The sequence below is a fragment of the Pteropus alecto genome, unplaced genomic scaffold (genome assembly GCF_000325575.1).
Source record: "Pteropus alecto unplaced genomic scaffold, ASM32557v1 scaffold8, whole genome shotgun sequence".
NCBI lineage: Eukaryota > Metazoa > Chordata > Mammalia > Chiroptera > Pteropodidae > Pteropus > Pteropus alecto.
In genome coordinates this window covers 7950405-7967813 of record NW_006494609.1, presented here as the reverse complement: position 1 = coordinate 7967813, position 17409 = coordinate 7950405, and the positions used below count along the sequence as shown (strand labels likewise).

The 17409-nt window shown below is 40.6% G+C and overlaps 1 protein-coding gene and 1 long non-coding RNA gene across 8 annotated transcripts in view; one reads left to right on the top strand and one right to left on the bottom strand.

Annotated features, from left to right (window-relative positions):
* LOC112473647 overlaps positions 1 to 17409 on the bottom strand; it is a 91398-nt gene that overhangs the window by 3216 nt on the left and 70773 nt on the right. For 2 of the 3 annotated variants that reach the window (XR_003044091.1, XR_003044093.1), the window contains one exon: positions 8866 to 10947. This is a non-coding gene — a long non-coding RNA (uncharacterized LOC112473647). Of the gene's footprint in view, positions 1 to 1862; positions 1999 to 8865; positions 10948 to 17409 lie in introns of those variants that run through there. The other variant, XR_003044092.1, reaches the window with a different exon arrangement.
* Positions 1 to 17409, top strand: part of STON2 (stonin 2) — a 114694-nt gene that overhangs the window by 52361 nt on the left and 44924 nt on the right. For 3 of the 5 annotated variants that reach the window (XM_006925634.3, XM_025041991.1, XM_015599635.2), the window contains exon 5: positions 16527 to 16697. The exons of the other annotated variants lie outside the window; for them this stretch is intronic. In XM_006925634.3, coding sequence (XP_006925696.1) covers positions 16527 to 16697 — 171 coding nt within the window. The remainder of the gene's footprint in view (positions 1 to 16526; positions 16698 to 17409) is intronic. 5 annotated transcript variants of the gene reach the window in all.

Here is a 17409-nt window from a genome sequence, read left to right as displayed (position 1 = left end):
AGGCCCAGGCTGTTTACCTTGGCCCCATCACTCCATATTAGAGGCACCGAGCCGCAGCCTCCCATCATCTGAGGCAGGCAGGGACCTGGCAGCCCCACTGGGCAATCCCGATTCCCAGCATAATTGTAGAGGGACAGACTATATTTTCTTATTTTCTCACTAAGGGGATAATTAGGAGGAGCAAGGCAAACAAATCTCCTTACCTTGGCTGAATCATAGAGTGGGGCAAAGCTGGAGAGCAGTGTTGACGTTTGCTCTGGAGTTCAGCTCTCCTGAGCAAAGGACAGAACTGGAAATAGGCAAGTTCCCTGATAACACTGGCTTCCTCTCTCACCTCCTATGTCCCCAGGGCCCCCTTTCCCTAGATGACAGGCACACCCTGCAGGGTAGCCCTGTAATGCCACTAGTTTTACATAGGTGGATAAACAATAAAAGGGTCAGGGGAATAAAAATAAGCCTTTGAAGTTCATTGCAACTAGGAAAGAGAAAACATAGAAATGTTTACAGTGACACAAGCTACTATTAAGTATTCGGCTTCCATTTCGGTTTCTTTTTAAGCACAAGAAATTGTAGATTTAAGCATGGGGTTAGAATGCCCAGGCATATATACAAAGCAAGGAACAACAACACTGGGTAACACATAGCAGGTGTTTAATAATTGTTTGTTGAATGGATCCATGAATGAAAGGAATGAGATTGCATGCGGTGAGTCATCTGCATCCCAGACATCTGTATTTCATTTGGGTTTAAGAGTTCAGCATTTCTCCCAAGTGTGTCCCATACAGCAGCCCAAGAAAAACCAGGATGCTGGGGGCCAGTGTGTTAGGTCATACTGTGTCCCCTCTGTTGAAGTTTCATAGCGTCTGTTAGCTTATTAAAGACTTTGAAAATACCTGTAATTATTTGGATGGATGGACATATGTGTATTTCTACATTTATGTATAATTTATACTTATATGTGTGTGCGCACACACACAGACACACACACACATATATATTTATATACACATATAAGTAAATTTAGTCTCTTTAACCCACATTTCCTACCTGGTCATCTGGTACAGGAACCCAAATATACATAAATTGGCAAATTTGACTTAGAGGTGCATGCCATTGCTAAAGTGTTGGGAAACCAGAGAAACCAGAAAAGAATATTTTGACAAACTTTCCTGGATTTACAAAGTTAGCCTTACTTTGTCACAGGCTCTGCTACACCTTTTGACCTTTTTTTTTTTTAATTGTAAATTAAGGAATCTGCATTTTGCCAAACTTTCTTTGTATATAAACCCTCATGGGCTTTAAAACAAATGCAAGCCAGATGTTCTTGATTCATTTGCATTTAACTGATCACAGCAGAATTCTGCCAGAGCAGTAGGATATCCCCAGGGATTTTGTACTCTTTTTTTTTTCTTTTTCCTTCTCAAAAACAAGTGTTTATGCTGGGTAGAAAGCTATGGACTCCAGATCCCAATTTTTGTAACAAGAAAGTTTACTCAGTCATTATTGGTTAAGGATGATAAAAGAGATCATCACTGGGGCTGTAAGTGTCTTTTCAAGATGGTACACATTTCTTCTCTGTTGCCTGTTTTGTCATAATCCTGATGCAGCTAGAAGAGCATAGACCAGATCCAGGGGCCCAGATTTCCAGTAAACTAATTATCATTGTGCATAATGGAGTTACAGGGGATCCTTTTTGTTTTTGAGACATATTCGTATTTTAAGATTTTTTTTTTTTTTACCTTGAGTATGTTTTGCTTGGAAGACAAAAATAAGTCAACTTATTTAAAATTCTTTTCCCCCTAGCTACAACCCTGAGCAGGTTGTTTCCTGAGTTTTGCTCTAGGTCAGGGTCCCCGTATTACCTATGTGACCTTTGGATGGAGTGTTCTTCGCCTGGAAGTCATCTGTCTCCTACCAAACTCGGGTCCTCCAGGGCAACAGTGATGTTTTCATATTCGCTTTGTCCCCATGGTCCGGTCTCCAGCGCAATGCCTGGACCTGAGGTGGTGGCCAATGAATGTTTTTAGTTATATCTCCTTTTTTTAGCCACATGTATCAGCATTATGCCCTTGCCTCCCACCTCAGGAAAAAAGAAAACTTCAAAATACCTTGGTCCCAAGTACTCGGGTCTACAAAGATTCGAGTTTTTAATGAATTTACTGAATATTTAATTTAATTTAATTTTTATTTATTTTAAATTTTTTTATATTTCTTTATTTCTTTATTTTTAGCATTTTTTTAAAAAATTTTTTCCTCCTCACTCCCTTCCCTCCCCCTCCCCCTCCCCTCTGGTAACCACTAGTCCATTGTCCATGTCTCTGAGTCTCTATCCTGTTCATTTGTTGCTTTTAGGTTTATATCCCACATATAAGTGATATCATGTGATTTTCAACCTTTTCTGTCTGTCTTATTTCGCTTAGTATAATTATTTCAAGGTCCATCCATGTCGTTGCAAATGGCAGTATTTCATCTCTTCTTATGGCTGAGTAATATTCCATTGTATATATGTACCACAGCTTCTTTAGCCAGTCATCTATCGTAGGATACTTCGGTTGCCTCCATGTCCTGGCCACTGTGAATAATGCTGCTATGAACATTGGTGTGCAAATATCTTTTTGGATATGAGTTTTCAAGTCTTTGGGATAAATACCCAGTAGTGGGATTGCTGGATCATAAGGTAGATCAATTCTTAGTTTTTTGAGGAACCTCCATACTATTTTCCATAGAGGCTGTGCAAATTTGCAGTCCCTAAATATTTTAAATGTAGGTAATTGGATTCAATTGTGAAGAATGGCGTGTCCTACTTTAATTAGCTTCCCAGGTGAGTGAGATAACATCACTGATTTAAATGAGACTAGAAATTGCTCACTAAATCTTGTGCAAACCATTCCACACCCAGCAAAGTCAGGCTTCAAAAAGAATGGCAAGCTATGCCTTTTTCAGGTAATATTAACTTAAACCCAACAAAATATCAGTGGACATGAAGTACTCAAACTACGGTGGCTGGCACATAGTGCCCACTCCCAAGTTCAATGTCATCTGCCCTGAAGCCTCTGAAAAATAGGTATTTCCTTTAACTATGACAGACCTTTAAACTTAGAAGAAATTTAGGAGATTATTTAGTAGAATTTATCCATTTTATGGGTAAGAAAGCCAAGGCCTAGTAAGTGTTAGCAGCAGAGCCAGGCCTTGTAATTCCTTGTCCCTCCCCCACTCTGGGAATCATCTAAAAACCTAAGAGATTGGCCAGGGACAACTGGTTATTTTTAATTTCATTCCTCTTCGAACGTTTTCATCGTCTTTCTTTTTTCCCCCTGAATTAAACAATGGGGCCTCTTTCTCAAGAGTTTGGTTTATTTATGAAAAAGTTAAAAGCAGTAGTGCCAATGGCAATGGACACCCTCAGATCCAAGAAAACTTTTTTTTTTTTTAAATATAATGCAACTAACATTTATTATCTCATAGGTTTTGTGGGTCAGGAAATGAAGTGTCATTTAGCTGGGTGGGTTCAGGATCTCTAGAGACATTGCAGTCACAAAGTCGACTGGGGTTGCTGCCCCCCGAATGGGGCTGGAGAGTCTGCTTCTTAGGCGTCAGCAGAGTTGGTTCCTTCTGAGGCCTCTCTACTGTTGCTTCACGTGGTCTTGTCTTTGTGAGTGTCTGTGTCCTGGTATCTTCTTATAAGGACGGTCATAGTGGATTCAGTCCACCCTGATGACCTCATCTTAACTGCACTACCTCTTTAAAGACCCTGTCTCCAAATACAGTCATACTGAGGTACTAGGGGCTGGGATACACAATTCAGCCCATAACAGCAGGCAAACCCAATTTAGCAGTCTTCTTTCTCTGTGCAAGACAGCCAGATTGACACTATAAACCATCCTAGATAGTCTTTCTGGACCCATCATTAGCAGTGCCACTTGGTATAAAAACTGATCTTGTTTCTGATACTCTACTTATAGCCTACTTCCCACAGCTATAGAAAGGAGAAAGGAGTTGTTTATGCTTAATAAACCCCTCAGTCAGCCTCTTCACCTGCTTATCCATAGAATGGCTTGATAGTTCACCAAGGAGCTGGTTAATCCTGCTGGACTCATTGGCTTACATGACAATTCAAAAGTAAATATGATTAGTGATAAAAGCTCTAAATGAGATAGCCTTTTTTTTTTTTTTTGGAATATAGCCTATGGGAAATACAGTCATTAAGTAAATAATTAATTGGATGATTACAAGTGTGCAGATTAGTCTCCTGCCTTCAGGATCAAATCCTGATTCTTTAGTGTTACATCCTTACTGAACTGGCCCCTGGGCACCTCATCTCCTCCGTCTTTTTTCATACCCTCCAATTTAGTTTTTCTGATGCCCCCATACTTTCCACGTCTTAAAACAAGCAATCTTTTTGTCTTTCCTGCTCCAATTCTATAATTCTCTAAACCTCCACTCAAGATTTCATTTAAAAAAAATATATACAATCACAAAAGAAGAAATGCAAAGAAGTGATGTGGAAAGACGATTAATCCCCATAATCACTTGTGCAGATTAAATAGTTCAGTCTGTCGGCTTGGTAAAGTTTAAATGGTTGAAAGCACGTAGAGCTGGGAATGAGAGTTGGGCATTTGCGTGCGAGGATCGTGGAAAGACCTTTCTGGAGGGTATTCTAGCCGTTGGCGTTAGTTTAAATGTCATACTCTTTAACTATTAGCTTATCCCAAGGAAATAGTTAGACATGTGCCAGTGTATACTATGCAGCACTCTTTATATTAGCAAAAGCAAACAAACAAAGCCAAAATACCCAACCAAATATCAAATAAAATGGAATGCTATGCAGCCATGGCAAATGTCCCAGTTATGTTAATTGAAAAAGGTAGGTTGCAGAATAAAATGTGTGATCATTTGGCTGTATTAGACTGTGTATAGTTTTCTTATATCAGCATGTATGTGTGTATATACATATGTGTATATACATACACATAAACATATTTCTGTTTATACATATATAAAACAGTTTGATGGTGTATCAATCTAAAACTGCTAATGTTGGGTATCTTGGGGTGGAGATACTTCATTTATTTCTTTTTTCATTTATTTATTTCATTTATTTCTTCATTCATTACTTCATTTATTTCTATAGGATCTGAGTTATTTATGATAATAATCACTAAAAATCAAAAAAAATATGAATGAAAATATTTCCATTTAGAAATAAAACTAAATATGTTACTGGAGCTATTTTAAAATTTCTTTCATGAAATGTGTGTTTGTTTTGGGGGTTGATCTATTTGAGGGATGAGTGCTGGCCAGTTTGCTTTGGCGGGGCTAGTATTTCAAATATTGCTGTCTTTTTTCTGTGAAAGAGCCATGTGCTTGTGTTTAACTTTTTACCACATAATGCTAGTTGCTTATTCTTTGCAGGAAATGGATATGATATGATGGAAACCATAACCTTCTGACTCTGACAGACCAGAGTCAGACACCAGCTCTGCTACTCTCCTGCTCTGTGGTATTCAGCAAATTATTTAACCTCAGTGACCTTTAAGTTCTTCAACTATAGAACAGAAATAATAATGATAATACTGAGCTTGCAGTTTTGATCAGAGGATTATAGAGAAGTCCTGGAATATAATAGGGAATAGCTATTACGATGATAGCAACATAATGTAGTTTTCAGAATTCTTCATATTTTAGAACTAGGATTTAATCTGTGGGAAGAAAATTTTTTAAAGTTGTGAGAAAACAGCTAAGTTGAACCCAGAAGAAGTTCTATTTTATGTCCTTGCCTAGTTTTTGTAAACTGCATTTACAGAAAAGCAGTTTCTTTTATCCTTTTAGTTCTCATTGACTAATGGGTGGACTCACTCAACATGCTTTGTGAAACCACTTGTGTCTATGGCATTTTTCTGCAGAATTAGAATCAGGAATAAAAGCTTTCCTGAGGAGAGGTGGGGGTGGGCACCGGGTGGGGGTGGGGAGCATCGGCCAGGTTTACTTTCATAAATTGTCTCCCCCTCCTCCTCTTCAAGATTGGTTTGTTTGTACAAATTGGTTGCCTCAAGCAACACATTATTAGTTTGAGCCTGAATGTATCCCGAGAGACTTACTGCTTTCTCTTTGCCAAGCAATTGTCCTTTTCCTGCAGAGAATGCTGGGATTGTGGGGGCATTTTCCACTTGGGCATATTTCATCTAGTTCCCCCACCTTTCACGGAGCATGTGCTACTTGTAAGGCACTGCGTCATTCCACTGCATTTAGAGAGCAACCAGTTGTGAGCTGGTAATCTTTATTTTCAACTCCTGGACTTTTCTTCCTTCCTTAGACCCTCAGTACTGGTGTCTAAGTAAAGAAGAGATGATATTCCTGCCCCGTTGACATCAGGTTTGGCCTTATGACTCGCATTTTGGCCAGTAAAATGCAGGTGGAAGTGACACTTCCAGTGTAGATTTCCATCTGTTTCCACCCCGCTCCTTTTTCCCTTTGTCAGTCACCCATACTGCAGCACATGCTGCCCTCAGCTTGGATTCTATTCTGGGGCTCCTCTCCTCTGGCTTCCCTTGTCCCACTCCCCACCTTCCAGACCACAGTCCACGTACCCAGGACTTCAGGCTTCTGCACCATTTTTTACCTGTACATTACGCCTCTTACAGTTACTTGCCCTGAAGCCCTCTGTCTTACTCTCCTTTCCCTGTGGCCCTAATTTCCTCATCCTTAGAAAGACTGGTGTATCCTTCCCCCTGGGCCCTAATTTCCTCATCCTTAGAAAGACTGGTGTAATATCCTTTCCCCTTGGTTGCTGAGCTGCTGTCATTCCACTTTTTTAAATAAACTCTAGTGTCCACTTCCACTATCTTTTGCCCAGGTCGTGTATGTCGTATTTCTGACTTTGGCCCTTGACTTAAGTCTTCTCCAGTCCCATTTTCCTCTTAATGATATTTCTAGTGCTCTCACTATAACAGTCGCTGCCTGAACAACTCTCAGTTTGAAGGATGTGCTCTCTAGGGAGGCAGCCCATTTATTCCACGTTCAGGCAATGATTATTACCTATTCACTACTCCTGTGGCAACTAACTTCCCAGTTTGAATACTGGCTTCCCTCTTTGTTAGCCGTTTGAACGTACACCAAACACTTAACTTTTCTCAGCTTCAGTTTCTTCATCTGCAAAATGAGAACAATCAGTATTAATTTCACAGGTTTGTGAAGATGAATGAAAATGTGTTTAATGCTCTTAGAAAACTGCTTGGTATCATAGATGTGCTTACTAAGATGTGAGCTCTTCCAATAAAATAATAGTTATTTTAGTTATTATTATCATCACCCTGTCTTGGATCCCTAAAGAATAAATCTAGTCTTTTTTCTATATGACAGTTTCTTCCCTATTTGAAAAGAGCTAAGCATCTTCAGTTCCAGAAACAGTTTACTCATAAACTTTGACCAGTTTGCACTTCAGCTAGTTCTACAAACATAACGAAAGAAATTCAAGGCACTGAAGTAGGTTAAATATACTGAAGCCCACTGAGACCTCAACAGTAAAATATTTTTAATCTCTGACTAGTGATGATTTTTTTTCCTGGAATTTCTATCCCCAAAAGAGAGATTTTTTTAGGAGCATAAATAAAGTAAGTCTAACAAGGAAATAGTTGTTTTCTTTTCTGATTTCAAAACTAGTGCTTACTTATGATGTATATAAACCACATTTTTTTTTTTTTATGTGCTGGAATCTTGGACATTTTAGAGTGTGTGTGACTTTTTTCAGAGTCACCAAAATCTGCAAAGTAAGCTGGGTATCTTCATTTGCTAATAGATGGTATCAGGCAAATAGGCCTGCAACTTCGAGACTAGGGAGGACCTGGCCTAAAGAGCACTGTCTGTGGCAGCAGCACAGTGAGAGCTGTGACCTCCACTCACCTCTTCCCCTCTTCAGTGGTGACCCTGAGGAACTTCCTCCTGAGTTTGGTTTTGACAGGCCCAAGCGCTGGGAGAATTTCAGCCGCCTACTCGAAGGGGGTTATAACCCCATATACATGTTTATGACCCATTTTATTGCTGACTTTTGGTTTTAAAGGAGGATCTGCTGTGTTGTTTGAGAATAAAAATCAATCTCCCTCAGAGAGCCATGGAATTTGCTCCCTGGGAAGATGACAGGTCAAATCTTCATCAGGCTGCTGAGGAATGGAGGGGGCGGGGTTCTTTTTTCCCTTCACAGTCGCTGGCAGCAGCGAGGCCCTGTGGGCTCCTGAGAGCCTTTTGTTTAGTTTCTATGGCTCTAGCCTCAATCAGCTGCTCTGCACGGGAGAGGAGGGAGGGTGCAGCTTTTAACCCTAGTTTGGTGGCTTCAGTGGGGTTCTCTCTCTTCAGTTCAAGGCTAGAGATATGGATAGAGGCCAGCTTTGTGGAATCACTTGAGGGTCTCTTGTCAAAATTCATTGCATCTATTGGTAAGCATTGGCTGCAGATATGGGAGAAAAATGGCTAGGAACTAACAATTGTCCTGAGTCTCTCTCTCCTCCCTCCCAATTGTGTTGAACTGTGGTCATGCAGAAAATCTGTGCTGGAGTCACCAAAACGTGAGATCCAGTTCTAGCTCTGCCCTTTCTAGGCAGTTTCCAAACCACTGAAACAGCCCTATTACTACCTGGTAGAGCCTCAGAATGGAATAAAGAACAGATGTAAAGAACTTAGCACAGTGTCTGACACAATACTCCGCTCCATATTTCCAAAGGTGTATGGGGCCGAATTCTCCTTGTCATTCCAGCAAGGATCCAAAGCATCTGTGGCAGTCATGAAGGAACAATAGAATTCTAGATGTCACCGAGGAGGCTTTTATTTATTTTAGCCTTCAGGTGGTGTACACACTACTGTAAAAGCCATACATGCTCATGCACATGCACGCACGCGTGCGTGCGCACACACACACACACACACACACACACACGTCTGTTTCCAGGTGCTAGTGCCTCATAGGTGGATCTCTTAGTCCAATTTGCATGTTTGCCCTGCAGTCTTGGTGGTATCATTTCAGGGTGAACCAATAGGAAATGATTAAGCAGGCCCTAAATATGAACAGGACTCTTAGTCATAGTCTTTTCTGCTTCCTTCCTTGCCCTAACATAACTACCACGCAGCTTGTTATGGCTCGTTTTTCCAGAAAGATAGAGAGAAGTCTATTGCATAGTTCCTTCTGTAAGGCCAGCTAATCTTGGGGCATGGTGAGTTTTTGAGTAGGTGCTAACAGATGGTGTGAAAGGAGGTAATTCCTGCCCTGGGGGAGCTCATCTGGGAGAATAAAGCTAGCACACCTGAAATAATTAGCCATCAATTAAGCACTAAATCTTTGCTACTGACCCAGTGTTAGAGTGCAGTGTGGGTGACAGGTAACTTAGAGGGTGGACACTGTCTCCCTAGGTACCTAGTGTGCTGTGCCTTGCTGAAGGATGGAGCTATGTTGTTTACATGTAAATATAGTTATACATAATAAATTAAATGCATGTGGCAGCTTTTCCTACATCTCTTAAAAATTAGATCAGAGTTAATTTTAAGTATTTCATTATAAAACATTATTATAATATTAAAAGACATTTTAAGAAAAAAAGAAAAGAAGCCATTCCCAATCTCACATCCCTAACAATTAAGTTATCAAAAACCATAGCTCATTTTTAGTCTCTCAAGTGTCCTTCCCAGAGCCTGGCACAAAAAGAGGCCTCAGTGAATGTTTGTGAATGGCCAACACCACTAGTTACTATTACAAATATTCAGACAATGGCTTTATAAAAAATGCCAAACTGACACCTCTTGCATGCCAGGTTCTCTGCTGTGTTATTGCATCTGCTTCTCCTCACAGTGTGAAGAGGGGGTGGAGGCTCAACATGGTAAAGCAATTAGGGGAGTGCTTATAGAAGCATCTCCAGTAGAGCATTGAGCCTTCCTGAGATACAATAAGCACAGAGAGGTGGGTGCCTAGGACAAAGTGCTTCCCCCACCATCCCTGGATTATGTTAAAGTTTCTCCAATATGCCGGTGGAAGAGGATGTTAATGTGTCATTGTCTCCCCTTTTACCCCTCACCCCACACAAACTCTGCAAAGAGCATTCTCATTCTCAAGGTATCAGTGCCAAAAGTTCGTGGCTTCGGCCTACTTGCTTTTCAGGTAGAGCAGGCTCGCCTGTTGGTACTTGCACAGCTTTGAGGAGTCAGTCGCAGGCCCAGTTGATGTAAGGAATTAAAATTGATTTCCTCTCTTTCCCACTAGCCAGTTAAGGCACAGGAAGGCTGGTTGGTCCATACCTTTGGTCTGGGTTCCCTGATTATAGTTGTTTCCTAGTGCTGCTGTAACAAGTTACCACAAACTGGGGCCTGCAACAAGAGAAATATATTCTTTCATAGTTTTGGACACTAGAAATCCTGAGTCCATATGTCAGCGGGGCAAGGCTCCCGCAAAAGGCCGTGGGAGAAGCAGCATTCCTTGCGCTCGTTTCTGGCGGTTACTGGCAAGCAATCCGTGGTGTTTCTTGGCTTATGGCGGCATAACACCAGTCTCCGAGTCCATCTTCACTCGTCTTCTTCCCTGTGTGCCTCTGTGTCTCCCTCTCCCTTCTTATAAGGGCACCAAAAGTGGGATTTAGAGGCCACCCTAATCCAGTATCGCCTCATCTTAACGACATTCTATTTGCGAAGACTGTTTCTAAACAAGGTCACATTCATAGGTTCTGATAAGGACTTCTCCCTGTCTTTTGAGAGGACACAATTCAACTCACTACACAAGGTGATCCCTGGATGTACCTCAGGCAAAGTCAAGAAGAATAACAGTACTGATTTATTTTTCTTTTGGAGAAAATTGGTGTTTTCTCAGGTCTCTGGCGATGATGTAGTTGAGTTGATCCTGTTTCCTTCACTTGTCCCAACGCTGTGGGTTACCAACAGCACTTATTTTCAAAAATGCCAGCTGGGATAATTAACCTGGGAACAAATAATGACTTTTTAAATTCCTCCATATGATTAAATGTAAATTCATGAGCAGAGATTTTGTTTTGTTTTTTTTCAGTATCCCAGCATCTTGAAATATTAAAGCCATCATCAGCTTGGGACACAAAGTAAAAACAATAGGCCCTGTATTTATTCAGCTAACATTTATTGAGCAACTGCTATTTGCCAGGCATGTGCTAGGTATGAGGGAGACAATGGTGAAACCAGTAGTAACTACAGTTTATTGAGCATCTACTACATTTTGGACACCAGAAAGGCTCATGGCATACTTTATCATGAATCCTTACAAAAGCCATAGATGGGTATTATTATCTCCACTTTATAGATGAGACAACTAGAGGTAAGAATGTTAAAAACTTTGACCAAAGTCACAGAGGTCACAAGTGATAGAATCAAGTTTAAATGTGAACAATGTACTGTGGACCAGTCCTTCTCCACTCTTTGATTAAAGTTTTCTAAATAAGGTTTCTGCCAAAGGTTAAATAGTTTCTTCCTCCCAGAAATCTCATGGAGTACTTTTTTTATTAAACTAAATCATCTTTTTAGTATAGATTTTAACGAAATATATAGATAGGAACAAATATATCTATTGTGTAACAAAACACCTCATGGCCAAAAACACACCGGATAATATGAGCTTTCATTTCAGGCAAATGTAAACCTTTAATAATTATAGCATCCCCAGTAATAAATAAGGAAGTAATGGGAGAAAGTCACTATTTTCCAATCTCTCTGAAGTAATACCGAAGCACCACTGACAATACTGATTTTCAGTGGCTGCTATGTGTACAAAACTAGAGGTAATCAAATATGAGTTGCCTCTTGATGGAAGTATAGAAGACCATCTATCAACTAACTGTTCAAACCAAAGATCAAATCTGAATTTGATCAAGCCTCTAGATCTAACTATGAATGTACAGGAAATACAAGGGGAAGAGGAACATAGTAAATCACAGCATCATCAAAATGTGGATTGTAGGAAAATCTATATGACAAAAGAATCAGGTTATTAACTAATTTCAAGGAAAAAATGAAGCTGGAGAAAGGAACTTTAGATTAAAAAAGACAACATTTTTCAATCAATTGCAAGATTGATTTGAATAAAGTACAAAAAAATCTTTGAGTCATTCAAAGATATTTGAATACTGACTGAATATTGGATACTATTTAAGTAATCATACTTTATTTTTGGATGTAATAACATTTTGGTTTTGTTTTCAAGTAGAATCCTTATCCTTTAGAGGTACATGCAGAAATGATTATGGATAGAATGATGTGATACTAAGAATTTGCTTCAGGATAATCCAGAGTGGGTAGGGATAGAGGTGAAACAAGATTTGGTTGAACTAATTGATCATTGATCAAGCTGGCGATGCATATGTGGAATTTTGTTACACCTTTCTCTCCCTTTTATCTACATTTAAAATTTTCTATAACAAAAGGTTTAAAATTAGTTTCATCAATATGTGAAAAGGAAGTAGTTCAGAAGGTCTGATAAAGCAAAAGAGGGATGGAGGAAAAGGTCTGTGTCCATATGAAAATAAGCTAGTCCGTTTTCTACTAGAATTGTGCTTCCCAGCTAGTTAATGTTCCAGTCGACCTACTTTGTAGCTGATTAGGCCATGGGCTGGGGGATCCTGAACAACAGAAACAACTTGGTTCCTTTGTTAAAGCAATTATCATGCTTCACTGCGGACATATTTAGAGAGCTGGAAGCCGTGATGGATCACTACCTTGTATCTGTGCAGTACTCTGCCATTTACAAAATATTTTACATACTTCTTTCAGTTAATCTTCAGTCACAGCCTTGTGAGGTAGATGCTATCATTCTCACACGAGGGACTAGGGAGCTGGAACTTCCACCTGTGACTTGACTGGAACCCAAGCCCTGTCTTGGATGCCACCGAACACTGCTGTTCCTGCCCTACTCCTGACGGCAGAGTGGCCAAAGCAAGATTTAGGTCTTTTAAACATGTGTATGTGTCAGAGCAGGGCTGCACTATCTATGCCAGGTGTGGACTTCTTTCTTTCTGGATGGTTGCTGTTGAATGTAACTGAGAATGATAATGAATTGGACATGAAGATTATGCTAAATAGAGGGCAGGATGAGGGACAAATACCACCCCAGCCCCAAATGAATAAACGTCTACCATCTTCTAGTCACTGTGCTGAATGTTACATCCAGTATTGAGGTGGGAGTCAAAGCTGGAAGAGGGAAGGGGTTAAGTTCTCTGTCCTTTTTTTAACCCTTAGAGTAAAATGCATAGCATCCACTCAATTGTAACTGTCTTAAAAGAATGCATGTCTCTCTCCTTCCTCCCTTCTCTCTTCCTGCCCCTCTGTGACTTACCTCACCTTCAAGGCTTTCCTTGCTTGAGGAGAAGAGTGGGAAGCCAAAAAAGAGAGAGAGAGAGAGAGAGAAGGGAGATTGGTAGGAGGATCAGATCAAAGCATGGGCACCCCAAACCAAAGCTAAGGCTCTGAATGATGTCTCAAACTATGGAGATGCTTCTGCAGCGACGTTAGAGGGGAAAGAAACCAGTGCACTGATTATGAAGGCCTCTGGTTTTTACAGGAAAATAGATCGAGAGAATAAGAAGATGTAGATGCACATTATCCCTAGACAGTTTTTCTAAGGGAAATGAGTCAGTCGAATCATTCCTCAAATGATTTTTTAAATTTTAAGGAGGCAGGGAGAGCTATTTCTAATTAATTGTTCAATGCTTGTTCTAACTTGCATATTAATGTTGTGGCAGACTTGTGATGCCGTATGTTCTGTATGTACCCACAGAATATGTTGGAGGCCCTTGTGCAGTCATGGGGGGTTCAAATTTATGCACATTTAAAAATTGTTTCATGAGACAATGTCATAAGGTATCCTTAGAGAAGGCCCACATATTTTCTGGGTGTGATTCCATCGATCAGTAAAAAGGAGGGGTTGTAGGAACCATCTCTCAAAATCTTTGAGCCATGGAACATCATTTTGCTATTTTCAGTGTTTATGAAATGCATTGTATCTCTGTTTTTACAAGATCTTATTATATCTGGAATTTGTAAGACACCAAAGTGAGATTTTAGAACAGAACCCTCAATTATAACAGTATTCCTAAGGGAACATGGGACCCACTTTACAGTGCCCCTTTGAGGAGTAAATTGTGACAGGGATCATGTTTGCTTCACTGATGCAACTAAGCATTTATCGTGCCCTCGTGTGCCGGGTGCACACTCTGAGATGGCTCTCTCAATCTGTAAAATGGAGCTGATATCACCTGCTTCAAGGGTTGCTGAGGGTAAGTCTTCATAGAATTAATACATATAAAATGTTAAGAAAAGTGGCACAGAGTAAGTGCTCAGTAAGTGGTGGCTGAGGCGTCACTGTCATCACCGTTGTTACTGATTCTCACGACGACCTATGATGTGATTTAGGTCCAAGGGTCCTCCCCATCCAGTACATGAGTATCAAGTATGGAGTTTACGTGGAGCTGGAAAGGGAAGCCAGGCCTTCTGACGTTGAGTCATGAAGCACAAGGGACCCTTTTACAAAGCAGTAGTCCCATTATAGACCTACCTTGTACTTTTCTTGACTCTGACCTGCCAGTAATAATGCCATATGCTGATACGGCAGATCTCAAATACATCATTGCGTTTTTTTAAAAATTGCCAAATGAGACATCATGGTTATACTTTAATCCTGCTTTTGTTTTTAAAAGAGTGTTCATATGTGCTTTATATGCATATAGAATTTCTGAAGCAGATACATAAGAAATTTTAACAGTGGTTACCTCTGGGGAGTGGGACCGGTTGTTAGAGAGAAGATGTAGATTTTTACTTTTTATTTTATACCCTTATAGACTATTTGAACTTTTTTGTCATGAATTTTTGATAAGTTCAAAAACAATTAAAAAAAAAAAAAAGAACAGACAAGAAAGATGTCTTAGTTCTTTCAGACCACTGTGGCAAAATGCCACAGACTGGGTGGCGTATAAACAACAGACATTTGTTTCTCATAGTTCTGGAGGCTGAAAGTCTGAGATCAGGGTGCTGGCACGGTCAGGTAAGGGTCCTCTTGCCGATGGAAGACTTCATGTATCCTCACAAGGTGGAAAGGCAAGGCAGCTCTGTGGGCTCTGTGGGCTCTCCTTTATAAGAGCACTAATCCTGTTCATGAGGGCTCTACCCTCATGACCTAGTCACCTCCCAAAGTCCCCGCCTCCTGTTACCATCACTGTGGGCACTAGGGTTCCAACAGGTGAATTTTGGGAGGACACAAACATTCAGACCACAACAGAGGCAGAGAAAAGTACAGTAACCTACCTATCTTTAGAACAGTGTTTCCCAAACCCAAAGGTCCCCTCCTTCCAAGCAAAAAAGCTTTGGGGAAGGAAACACAGCACTCTGTAAGTCCCAAGCTTGGAGAGTCACAATGTATGTTAGCGTATTAAAGGTCGTGAGATTCTCCAGCAAAGAAATCTGTACAGTACATTTTTTCTTACCTCTATTACAGCTGTTATTATCCTGCATATCTGTTTTGGAAATACAGTACACCGAGTTAAGGAAAGGTAACCTAGCCTTAGGCGAAATGTAACTATTTCTTCAGGAATGGTGGAAGACCTGCCTGGTGTATGGTACGACGATGTTAGGTCATACCTTCAGGCAAACTAGGGTTCAGTTCCTGGGTCCTTCATTCTCTAGCTGGCCGAGGCCTAGCCAGGTTACCTAACCTCTGAGTCTCAGAGTCCTCACATGTGAAAGAGCAATAATGATGCCTCCCTCATAAGGGCATTTCCAGGATTAGATGAGGTAAGTAACTGGTTCAGAGTCGGTACTAATAGGTGTTAGTTCCTTTCTCACCCTGGGCCCCATTGTTCCATTTTCTTCTATGGTAATACTGCCATGTAGGTGTTTATGAACACTCACACGTACCAAAACAAATTACTGAAGGATCCCTCCATTTATGAAAGGCTTCATTTTACGATTCATCAAAGCCAGGCTATCGGGTAGCAAGTTCTTGCATTTTCAATGTGAATCCATTTCTAAAATCTTAATTTCCAGATACCTGTATCAAGAATGTGCCTCTCCTACAAGGCAAAGAATCCTGTTTCTCTAAAACTTAGAGCCCAAAAGATAGAGAAATTCATTGTCTAAATCACATCCAGCGTCGCCTGCTCCAGGCCCCTGCACCTAGGCAGCCCCTTCCTCTCATTTCCTATGCCCATGCTAATGCTCAAACACAGTGGAAACAAATTTCAGAGTTAAATTTTAAAGTACGTGTACTAAAGCGTTGCCTTTTCAAAGTAACCTTTGAATTAAGCCCTTGAAATCTAATTACCCGAGTGTTATTTGCCTCCCCAAAGTACCCGTGTCTGTGCAGACTGAGTTAAAGTTCAGGAAGTATTAACAAAAGGAATCAGAAGCAAGATCTCCAGCCCAGCCTCTGAAGGATCTCCCTGTCTACGCCTTGCCTCTCCCTCCTCCTGGGTGTGCCCTGCCTGTCCAAGAAGGCCAGTGAGTAACCTGCACATTTTTTTTTCATCTTGGCCCTTCCCACCCAGACGAGAGGACGGAGTGGCAGACAGGCAGGCAGACGGCAGTGAGTCCTGTTCAAGCATGCACGGAGCATACCTCTACCCGCACCCACGTCTTGGACCCCTCGCCTCCCTCACCTCACTCCAGGAGGAGCCAGAGTCCCCGCGAGGGTCTGGAGGGGACCTCTGCTCCCAAGGGTAAGGGCTGCCAGCAGCGAGACCACTTCATTCATTTTATTTGCTTTGGTATTGGCTTTTCTTTTCCATTGTGTTTAGATGGGAGAGTTTCTGATAGAATTGAAGGTGTTTTGTTTGGTTGATTGGTTCGATTCTCAGTCATCTCAAGACAAAGAAATGGCTTTTCCCAGGAGGATTTATTAGAACTTGTAACCTGATAGCCTGGCCTTGAAACAAAACTTAATGTACCAATTACCTCTGGGTAGTACAACTTACCTTTTTGGCCTTATAGGAAAAAAAAACCCAAAAAGCCAAAGGAAAAACTACATTACTGAGCAAGTAGATTTTGAAGAAGGAAAAATGCTAAGGATTATGGGCATTTTATGGGCATCTCTGACCAATTAAAAAGTGGCTTAAAATATTACCATAGCTTTAAAATAGACCACGATGATGTTTTGTCTCAAAACAAAACAAACCAAGCAAACAGAAAACCCTATTTAAAAGATTTCAGTATTGAGTAAAAGATGCCAGCGGAGGGGTTTGAGTAAAATTTTAAAGATAAGTTGGTCTAATTAAATATACATGAACATGGAAGTATTGAATTAAATCTGTGGTGCTCTGGGAAGAAAGAAGTCAGATGTTCCATGTGAGATTTGTGTGGTATTTAAGGGAGAAAATGGAGATCTTTGTATAGCGTGTTGAGAATTTTTGGAGAGGAGGGTCAGAAGGCACA